The sequence below is a fragment of the Lytechinus variegatus genome, chromosome 2 (assembly GCF_018143015.1).
Source record: "Lytechinus variegatus isolate NC3 chromosome 2, Lvar_3.0, whole genome shotgun sequence".
Taxonomy (NCBI): domain Eukaryota; kingdom Metazoa; phylum Echinodermata; class Echinoidea; order Temnopleuroida; family Toxopneustidae; genus Lytechinus; species Lytechinus variegatus.
In genome coordinates, this window is record NC_054741.1 from 35,342,525 (window position 1) to 35,354,670 (window position 12,146).

General features: G+C 37.0%; 1 protein-coding gene across 10 annotated transcripts in view; it reads left to right on the top strand.

The window, feature by feature from the left end:
- The window catches only part of LOC121407957 (septin-7-like), an 84,195-nt gene that overhangs the window by 44,852 nt on the left and 27,197 nt on the right, over window positions 1–12,146 (top strand). For all 10 annotated transcript variants that reach the window (XR_005968968.1, XR_005968969.1, XR_005968970.1 and 7 more), the window contains 2 exons: window positions 10,246–10,346; window positions 11,400–11,534. Coding sequence is in view for 6 of the 10 variants with exons in the window: in XM_041599227.1 (XP_041455161.1) it covers window positions 10,246–10,346; window positions 11,400–11,534 (236 nt within the window). In the remaining 4 variants the exon portion in view is untranslated. The remainder of the gene's footprint in view (window positions 1–10,245; window positions 10,347–11,399; window positions 11,535–12,146) is intronic.

Sequence of the window (12,146 nt, forward strand, 5' to 3'; positions counted from 1 at the left end):
GAAGGTTGACTCATGGCTTTCTTTTGCCTGACCCTGGAGTATAACCTTGATGAACTCCATACATGTATGTCCATATGAAGACTGATTTGATGCACATGCATCCGATGCCACTCTATCAAGTCACATGTAACCTACCGTAAATCTTTGTCCTATTTATATCCTATAATTGGAATTTGATTGACTACATTGTTTCTATATCCCAGAGAGAGTCTGGCCAATCATGTCATCACAGTGTTCCCAGCAAAGATTTTTATTTCACTAAATGTCAATTATTTTGTTACAAAAGAATTAGTAACATGACTGATTTGACCTCGTAAGACCCCTTTATGCCCTCCAAACATTCCAGATTTCCCAGAGTATAAAGAACATTAAATCCATCTTCTAAAAATGATCACATTCTTTTGCATGAGATTCTTACACGTACATGTAAACGGATTGGTAGAAACCTTTGACTGGGATCTAGCCCTTCCTGTAGGTCTACATCTAGGACCTACTTATATTCTACAAGAATGTAACATTGCTAAAACTATTTGCAAACATGCCAGTATTTGCACTTGTTTTAATTCGCATTTCAACATCAAGTAACAGAAAAAAAGCCCTCATGAAACAATGGAATTTATGTTCTTGATGACTTGAGATTGAAAGATTCCAATAATATAGGAAGGTTTTTAATTTTTTTGGTTTTTCTGACTTTTTTTATTTGGGGGGGGGGGTAGAAAAACTATGATTCCAAATTAGAAATAGTTATGAGCCTTGGGTTTGGACATCTGGATATTTGTAGGCTCTAAAATGCCCCAAGAATGGGCTTATTTCTAGAGCTTACCTTTTTTTTCCGGGGGGGGGGGGGGGGGTGGGATGTACAAAGTTTGCCAAAACATGTGAAGTGTTTGATAAATGAAAAATATGCTTACTGTTTAGGGGTGCTGTTGACAACCATTGGGGATGTGTATGGTACATTGATAGAGTTGAGTGCCCCTTCCCTGTGAGGATATCATGATCTTATTTAATGAGGACTTCAAGGAATTATGACTCCCATCTGTTGTTATGATCACAGGCTGTTAGCACATTGACTGACATGTAAGGATGATTTAAGGTCAATTAGTAACCTGAAAAAATTCTAAAAAGTTAAATACATTTTATTCATTCATTTTGATAAGCCTTTTTTGTAATCTTACCCATATCATAATAATAATAGCTGGATATCCATACAAAATCTGAGTCATATTCAGTCTAAAACAAATAGATCATAATATACTATCTAAACAATGATTAGGCATGTAGACAGTAATTGAATCTGAATCTACTCTCATTTCAGGGTTCAGTGAGAGAAACTGAATAGAGAATACATGGACCGGGGGGGGGGGGGGGGGGGTGCACTCGACCAAAAAAAGTGGTAGGTGTGTGCCACGGGCGAGACAAAAAACGGGGGCCTTGGAGGGGGCTTATTGTAAAAAAGAAGGTCCTCGGAACGGGCTTCGGAACTACAATTTTGTGAAAACGGGGGTCCTTGGAACGGATCGCCAGCGTGTGAGTACGTGCGTATGCACCCCTATGGAACGGGCATGCGTGCATGATGCAGCTAGCGCGGCCTCTGCCGGGTGCGCTCGCGCAGAGACGATGGTCGGACAGCGCTCGGCGGCCGCTTTTCACCAAAATTGCAGCAGATCAATGCGACCGGAACGACGTAACGAAAAATATGCGAAGCTTTGGAGCGGATTTCTTTCTTTTTTCTCGATAAGAACAAAATGCTATGCCTTGGAGCTGCTTTCTTTGTTTTTTCTCAATAAGACAAAAATGCTATGCCTTGGAACGGAAATTTGGGTGTAAAAATGGGGGTCCCCTCCGCGGCACATACCCACTATGCATTATATACTGAGTGCCCCCCCCCCCCCCCCCCCCCGGGACATGGGCATATTAGAAGTGATAACCAGCCAGTTGTGGAACAAGCACAGTCGTGGTATATACTGAACCAATCTTGTCCAATTTTTTTGCACAACATAATTTTGACTTTAGAATTTAAAACTTGTATTGCTCATTAATATGTGAAGTGATTGTCTCATATTACTATAAGGTATCTTAATATCGAGAAATAATTTAATTGTTTGGTGATGTAAATGAAATATCATAATTCATTTGTCTTTGAAGAAAAATGACATGGGAATCCTGGTTTCCATTTTTCTGGGACACACTACTGTAGGCATAGACCCCTGTTACATCTGAGAGATTCCCTACCTCGGGCCGGCCCGGGGCCTACCTCGGGTCGGAAAGAAATCAGATGTAAACATCCCAAACCTACCTCGGGCCACCTTTTAGCGAACCTACCCGAGACCACATCCAGAGGTAGTCTCGGGTAGGTATCGGGCCGGCCCCGGTCCACCGATTCGTAGATGTAAACGGACACAAGCTTTCGAACCTATCTCGGTCCGTTCGCCAGCTGTCAAATTACGTCATAGCGCGCGCTATCCCCTCCCCAGCCCCGTCGTTCTTCGCTCTTTTTAGGGGGGGGGACCGTCCCCAAACTAAAATTTAGGGGGGACACGTCCCCGCTTCCGCCGCCTATGCATGCGACACGTGAATTGTGATTGATAAAGTCTTTGATTTGAGTGAAAAGAAGCATTTTAAACGTATCCTTTCAAGTCGATCATATCTTCAACGACTGCTGGGATCATCAGCATTCTTTCAGAATCTCGGGTAACTTCAATTAGCGCGCGCGAATTATTCGGAGCCTAGATCGAGAGCGCCTTTTAAAGGTGTCAGCAATCGGATGCCGCTCGAAACAGTACAGATAGGGCGAAAGGGGAGGGAATGAACACTGTGATGTAAACAGACCACATTTCGGACTCGGTCCGTTCGCGAAGCTAATCCACCAATAATCCAGTCAAGGTTGCAAGTGGACTCGGTCGGGTCTCGGGTAGGAAACTTTCAGATGTAACAGGGGTCTTATATGCCATCAATGAAGTTGCCTATATTTGGCATTCCCCTTTTCCTGGTTTCTTTGTGAATGCTATAGGCCTACATCATGTTATGAACTCTGTCAAATCATGTTTATTCAAGGCCTATTATATCTTGCTCTGCATACTTTCATGCCGTAAATCAGTCTCTATATGTAATTAACTCCAGCAGAACTCATGAACTTTGACAATAGGTCCTACATAATAGCCTGTCATATATTTATGACTTATGTCATGTTCTTGCTTTCCACGTTCCAAGTAATAGGCATGGCACACATGCACTTTTAATTGCATATTGTTGTAGAATCGAAATTCATAAAATTTAAAATTGTTTTTGATAAATGACTAGATTCGTCCCAGACAGGCTGTATGAGGATTTGTTTTGAAAATATTTATGCTCCTATTTAAACCATTGATTTTTAAGATCGACTTGCCCTTAAAAAATGTTTTGAAAGTAGGATTGAGCAAAGTGCACTTGTGACTTAGACCAAACTAGGCAGAATTACCCTGTTTTCCTCTGCACTTGTCATAATGTATTGAATAAATGGGAGGATGAGATCATCCAGATAAACAGAGACCATTAAAGGTTTTGAAGTGTCGCCATAACTCAGAATGTATATGAACCTAGTTCATGAAACTTAGACATATAAGGGTAATAGTGTATCACCGGAAGATCCTTCCTGAGTTTCAGGTAACATGATTAAGGTCAGAGGTCACTTAGGGTCAATGAACTTTGGCCATGTTGGGGGTATTTGTGGAATTGTCATAACTTTTAAATTTTATGGATCTAGTTCATGAATCTTGGACATTAAAGTATCCATGAATCCCTGAATATCCTGTGTGAGTTTCAGATCACATGACCAGGATCAACGGTCATTTAGGGTCAATGAACTTTGGCCGTGTTGGGGGTATTTTTGGAATTATCATAATTTAAAAAGTTTATGGATTTACACACGTACATGTAGTTCATGAAACATAGTCTATGTTTTGGACACGTCTTAGGTCACATGAATATGGTCAAAGGTCATGTTGGTTCAATTGACATAGTATTTTATTATCACATGAATGTTTTGAATGTTTTCTTTTGTGAATAATTATTCAGTAGCTGTTTTCAAAGTCAGCACCGATCCTTTATTAATCGCGTAATGCTAGCGAGACGGCCAGAGGCGTTCCACTTGTTATACATAGCAATAAACGGTATGAAAATGTTTTACAGTGTTTGTAAAGGTATTTGTGACCGTAGCTAAGTCTTTCTGTTCAATCTCTAGATTCAGGTACAAGGAAGTTAGAAACCAACTCAAGGGAAAGTTTGAATTGTTATTTCCAAGAGTTCAGTGTGTTCCTTCACATCTTGATAAAATAAAGAAGTTTCAACATGTTTCCTTTTAAATGATATATAATGGCATAAGTGGGATTTTCCCCAAATGGACCATTCATTCTCAGAAATATTCCCCTCCCTTCTGTCAGTCAGAGACAAAAGGCAAGAAAAAAGCGTAAAAAGTATTTTAAAAAGTAGAAAAAAGGAAGGAGAGGGTAGACGGATATCATTTTGTTTTTTCGTCACATTTATTCCTCTTTTAGTTGATTAATGTGTGACTTTAAATACAAGATCAATATTGAACAGAGTCACCAGAGTCATATTTCCTGTTACACAAATCACATATATTGGTCAGTATTCAGATGATACACATCATCTAGGGCATTAGTAAGTATTATACACTTGAAGTTTATACAGAACAGTTGCAAATGATATGATTCAAAGGTAACGAAGTGTGGATTATTTGTTGTAATGCCTGATCAAAATGATGTATATAATATGTTGTATAAGATTGTAATGTAGATCCTTGTTATATGATAATCCATCCTCATCTCAAAACCATGACCAGTCAATAGAACTAGTCATTTTTACTGGTCATTAGAAAATTTGCCCGTTTGCTGATAAAAATCACTGGTCAAAGGATAAATTTCTGCCTTGATTAGGACCTATAACACCATTTTATAGTAGAGTTTTTGTGGGGTCAAATTGTGTTCAAAGCCAATTTGGTACAAAGTGAAGAAAATTATCAAAATTTATGTATTTCTATGTTATAATTTACACTTATAATGTCACAATTAGTCAGTGGAGAGTGTTAAGAATAAGAATTATTCTGTCTTGAAGTTGAACAACCATGTTTTCACTTTTTAATATAAACATCAACAATAAGTAATGAAAGACATAATTTCAAGTCTGTCAAATCTATGGTTGAGTTAAACTTTACTGAATACTTTTTTGTGAATTCATGAATACAATAAGTATAAATTTGATAAAGGTACATTTTCTGGTGAATAATGTCACACAAGTCACGCTGGGATGGATTATAATGGAAAATTTTGTGACAATTGAAGTATGAAATGAGTTTGTTTATAGCATAGATATCCTTGGCATTCTTTTCTAATATTCTGTTTGAGTTTATGTCCCGGTGGTCACACTCTTCAAAATTTATTTATGGAATTACAGGCGAACATGGCCCATTATGATACATGGAATGATTTCCATGAAAAACTTGTACGTACAGAATCCAATGAAAATGATCTCCAATGAAAATGATCTCCAATTCTCCATTGTAATATTCAAATTCTGAATCGGGTGTCCTCAAAATATGATGTTACTATTGTTAATGGGTCATTAACCTTTGTTTCCACACAGTCTTCTCCGAGAGATCTCAGGGGTCAAAACCCGCCTGAGCATATCATGCTTCTGCTTCAACATAACCATAAAACCAATATCGATATTCAATATTTTTTGATATTGCATTATTTAGATAGTTAGTAAATAAGAAATTACCCAGCACTAATGTATTCCATATTGATCCACTGTATAACACTATCAGCCAATATTTGGGCATAGTCCTATTTTAAATTTAACATATTCACAGGTAAATGAGTTGGGTTTTTGTTTTACATGAATATGCAGTTACAACCTAAAAGAACAGGCTCTTCTTAGATAGATACATGCATGTCTGGGGGCATGCTAGTAACTCCAACAAAAGATGGACGAATGAGGAGGCACTTACACTGGGCAAAAAGGGAGGAATGATTACATTTACAATGATAAATTGAATGCAGAAGTACCATTTAATCTTGTTGCTGAAGCTCAGACCTATTACTGTCTACTTTGCCATAAGATGGCCTGAGGCTTACTGTGCGCCAGAATGAAATCACCATTCTTTGATAGGCATACACTGTATGAAGCTAATACATCTTTTTGTTACAATTACATGTAATTAGATGTACAATTAAGTGAAATTTCTATTCTAGAGTAAGGGTTCATCACGTGCTTTAAAACTGATTCGGGCACCAAAATAAAATACCTGTTATAATCTTCACAGCTATGATTCATATCTAAAGCTCCAAGTTCACAGGTTGATGTTTTAAGGTGCGATACTTGACTGGTAACGGCAACGGCATTAGTTTGTGTGTATTACATGATACCTTGGGACGGGATGAAAATTGGAATTACCCTTCTTGATTCCTCATCAAATGATTATTCATCATTAAGAGCGGCCTGATGAGGAGGATGATCACCATGATGGTACAGTATGTATGACTCAGACCTGGTAGGGTTTCTTCAGACGTCTCGTCATAACAAAGAAGATGTCTTCATTATCGACCTAAAGATATTTTATTCTGAGAAACATTACTTAAGTTTAATGAAATGTGAGGTGAAAGTGAATTTTCATTTTTTATACACGAGAGGACTGCTACCTCAGTACATCATTATAGTCTTCTGCTTTGTTTTCATGGTGTATAAAGTCATTGGAGCAATACGATAATGCAGAAAATGTGGTAGCAGCTATAATTGGCCATCACTTGCTTTTTTTCTATCATGGCGAAAGATGGTATAAAAAAACAAATCATGTTGCTATGAAATTTGATATGTCAGGCAACCTGAGCCCAAATGTGTGTAGCCCATTTGGAATTTGCCTTACTAGTATTTGTAGCAAATCATGATTTTCAAAAAGCTATAGATCCATGCAGTTATCCCACACCTCAACAAATTAGGAATAAACAGAAATACATGCAGAATTGTAAAAGTAGATCTAATTATCTGCTGCAATGAACTTAAAGGTAGTTTAATAAAGACTGAATTCCCTAAACACCCCTACCCTTCCCCCCCAACACACACGCACTAAACCATATCAACCCATCACTTTTGTCCATCAATTCATTTGAAGCATGTCAGCTTACCCTTCATGCAGGACTTCATGTGTACAAGTGGATTGATGATTAATTAGGTTGTCTACATGACAATGAATTAATTAGACACTGTAATTAATTAACTTTACTTTAAACTAAACATGCATGCAAAAGGGGATGTACTTGAACATGTCACTGCAATCAATCAATTAGAATTTGTAATGTAAAAATGCCATTAAAACAGAAGTGTGCCCCCCTTTTGAAAGTTACAATTTTTTGGGGGGAGGGGGTGATGAAATATAACTTTTTTGTTAAAACCCCCCTTTTTTCTTTTGCTTGTCAAATTTTTCCTCAGAAAAATGTGTGCCCTCCCCTTTGAAAATCCTGGATCCGCCCCTGATTCTACCACTTGAGGCTTCTACTCATATTCTATCACCTTAAGACTAGAGCATATCTATTCTTGCCTTAAAACCATCACTGTATCTGCTACACACCTCCACGTGTGTTAATTGTATTACAAGTCTGGAATAGATTCTCGGCTCCCCCCATACCATCTGCCTTATCTAATCATATTTGCATGGAACATTATTACACTGTAATTCAATTAGGAGTTCCATACTGTAAAGTCACTATCATGTATTATTACATTCGGGTAAGCCTGTGTGAGTTAGGTCATCGGGTGTTAGCAATTCTTTGGCGTGGAATGTAGCAAAAGGATGTATGACTTGATTTAACACTGACTGGACAACAATGAAATCTTTATAACCTAAGGTTACGTTTTTGAAATGACATCGTACGGTAGAAAGTATGTGGACCCAGTTCATTAAACTTAAACATAAGGGTAATCAAGTATAACTGAATATCCTGCCCAAGTTTCAGGTCACATGGCCGAGGTCAAAGGTCATTTAGGGTCAATGAACTAAGACCATGTTGGGGGAATCAAAATCTTAACCTAAGATTAAATTTTTGAAATGTCATATCCTAGAATGTATTTGGACCTAGTTCATAAAACTTGGACAGAAGGGTTATGAAGCGTTTCTGAAGATGTTGCCAGAGTTTCAGGTCACATGACCAAGGTCAAAGGTCATTTAGGGTCAATGAACTTTGGCCATGTTGGGGGTAATTTTGTTGAATTTCCTTAGTAATTTTGAAAGTTACAGAGCTAGGTCATTAAAGAGAAATTCCAGTAGTTGCAGCTACACTGATTTCATGAGAAAGTCTGTAAAACAAGGCTTAATTGCCAGTATATCATCGATGATCTAGATCTGGTACAGTTACATTAACTGGACTTTGTGAAATCTTGAAATCTACGCTGAAAAATGTTCACACCGAAAATCCCAACACAGATAAGCGCACGTGGGACAAAGTATAATTATTGCTTAGGGCGTCGGGCCGACGCCCTACCCGAATCCCGTGCTTATTTGCTGAATTCTCAGCAATTACACAATTTCTTCCAGAATCCTTTGGCACATGCGTTTTATTTATACAAACAGACACTTTAGTGGTCATTTCATTGGATTCTGTACGAACTCATTTTGATATCGTTACCAAAACTAGCATTTACCTTTAAACTTGGATATAAGAGTAATCAAGTATCACTGAACATCCTTTGCGAGTTTCTAGTCACATGACCAAGGTCAAAGGTCATTTAGGGTCAATGAACTTTGGCCACGTTGGGGGTAATTTTGTTGAATTTTCTTAGTAACTTTGAAAGTGACAGAGCTAGGTCATAAAACTTGGATATAAAAGTAATCAAATATCACTGAACATCCTGAGTTTCTAGTCACATGACCAAGGTCAAAGGCCATTAGAATCGTATAATGCAGGCGAGACTGCCAGAGGCGCTCCACTTGTTTGATATTATGGATTGGCTCAGATCCTTGTTTGTGTCTTATGATTCATGTGTGATATTGTTTGTATTGCATAAGAGCTTTGAAATAATGATAATATGAATAATGATCAGACTACAAGCAATTTTTTTAAATTTTACCTATGCACATTTTTTTTTGGGGGGGGGGGTATGAAAGAGTAACCTTCAACCTTGATTAATGGCAAAAAAATCACAAAACTCAATCACTCTTTTGAAAGTTGGTTTTATTACAAAGCTGAGGCTTGGTCAATGATCTTATTATATTGGCTGCTCACTTCAGTGATGATCCTGAATAAATGCCTATCATGACAGCTAATAAATAACATAGGCAGGCAAGTCAATATTTTGGATACCAATACCATGACAATACCTGTACATAGAATCAAACTGTACTAGTTCATTTCATTTTGTTTTGGAAAGAAATCTGTATTCATTTGATGGAATAAATGAATAACTTGCAAGGGTAAACAATGTCCTTATCGATGAAAGCTTCACTTGTGCCATTCTGCCAGTCGCTTTTACGGAGCATGTTACGTAGCTACTGTCATACCATTATCATTATTGAATAATACAAGGGAAATTAGGATGATAGCGCAGGTAGATATGGAAGAGGGAAGGGGAAATTTGATTGGAGTTGTGATCCTGGCAGTGGTTTTCATGATACAGTTAAGTACAAGTTCACTGACAACCCATTGAAATGTGTAGTGTATTTAACATGTGTCAAAGTGCTCTGATACATAGTACATACTGTTTGTAAGTTGGAATGAATTTGAGGTTTTGTGAAAGAGGGGTCCAGAGTATGGATTTAAATTGGTTTACTTTACTACTATTACAGGGAGTGCAAATGCTTGAAACGAGGGGAACCATTATGTGCTCATGAAGCTTTCACTAAAGTTATGAGTGACCTACATGTAACTAGAAACTTGTGTACATGGAAATCCAAATATGATTTGCAATCATTTTGAATTTAATCATTTTAAATGATTTTTCTTTTGGGGGGATGTTTTTATCACTAAAGTACAATATCTTGCCTTTTTTACGATAGTGATATTTGAATTTTACCAATTTCAAGTTCATGGAAACACAAAATTTAATTCTTAAGTTCTATTTTTACCAATTTCTAGTTCATGGAAACATAAAGTTTGATTCTTTATTACTATTTTAATCTGATGCAAGATTATCTATGTACAAAAACAAACTTTGGTTATGAAATTAACTTTTCCACTTCTTTTTGTCTTGGATGTACAGGTTGAAACATCACAAGCCAATTTGAAAGAGAATGGAGTTCAACTAAGACTTACTATTGTAGACACACCAGGCTTTGGGGACCAAGTAGACAACAGCAATTGGTATTATATTCATTCTAAATTTTATGCACCTATTTATGTATCATGTTCCTCCTTTTTCATCTTCTACTTTTATCCTACTTCTCAATTTCTTTCCTTTAAATCTATTCCTACACTTTTCATCCTCTCATTTCTATCTCTCCATTCCTTCTCTTTCTTGCTTTATTCCCTTTTCCCTCCACCTTTGTGAATGATATTTCAAAATGTAAGTCTGTTTCTGGAGACTAAATTTGACTGGTTAATGACGTTGAAAATAATAAAGCAAATGCTATTTTACTTTTCTGAGACATGATAATGATGATAGATAATTGTTTGATTACATATTTTCAATTCATGCCCTGATAAAGACAAAGGAAGCAGGGGAAACATACTTTTGGAACATATAGTTTTGAGATTTAACTTGTGACATTTACTGTACACTATGCAATACCCATAGGTATTTTTGATCTACACTGTCATGTGTGATTTTACTCTGGATTGCCATAAAGCACGGCTTTCACTTTCTATATAAGTAGACATTCATCACATGACCGTGATCTTTGTTTCATGTTATTATGTGATTGTTTCATGTTATTAAGTGGAGCTTACTCCATACTGAATTCAGTATATCAATGTAAAAATTGTTAATGCATGCATGTTAACAGATAGACCATATATCTTTAATCGTTCAATGAGCAGTCTGTATGACCATGATTCGTATAAAATAGAAGGGAATGGTTTGAAAATCACCACTGAATTTTAGCTAATCAGGGGCTGTCCATGATTTACAGGCTATATTTGAAAAGTTACTCAACATACTTCTGATGATATGAAGAAAAAAAAAGAATTTCCTATATAAAGATGCAATAAAGATTAATTATCCCCCCTCAAAAAATAACAACAATAAATTGATAATAGTTATATTTAAATATTGCTTTTCAAGAGGATACATAGTGCAACTATTGCATAACTGTGAAGAATTCACAGTTGCAGGCGCACTTGAAAATCCCACCCCAACACGGCTATGCCATTTTTTACATATTAATGTACGCAATTGTGTTATTTTCTCCTGTTTAGCTGGGCACCGATCTTAGATCACATAGACAGCAAATTTGAGGAGTACCTGAATTCAGAGTCGAGAGTAAACAGATATTCAATACCAGACAAAAGAGTACAATGCTGTCTATACTTCATAGCACCTTCAGGTCATGGGTAGGTACCATCAGAAATAGAAACAGTACCATTATAATCAGGAACTAACACTTCTAGGTACCAGTTTATCTGTGCGGCATAATGCATGTGTACCTTCAGGTCATGAGTAGGTACCATCAGAAGTATAAACAGTACCGTTATAATCAGAAACCGACACTTCTAGGTACTAGTTTATCTTTGCGTCATAATACATGTGTACCTTTCGATTCCATGACATTTGCTCCGGCGACAATCTGCACATTAAGCCAAACATAAAACCTTACCTCTAAAACTAAATAAACCCTAATCATAATATTTCCATCATTCTGAACCAAAAACTCTATTGCAATCCTTACTCTAACCCTAAGCCTTCTAAGATATTAAGACCGGAGCAATTGTCGCAGGAGCAAATGTCGTGTCACTGTACCTTCAGGTCATGGGTAGGTACCAGCAGAAGTAGAAACGGTACTGTTATAATCAGGAACCAACACTTTTTGGTACCAGTTTATCTTTGCGTCATTATACTTGTGTACCTTCAGGTCATGGGTAGGTACCATCAGAAGTATAAATGGTACCGTTACAATCAGGAACCAGCACTTCTTGGTACCAGTTTATCTTTGCGTCATAATGCAC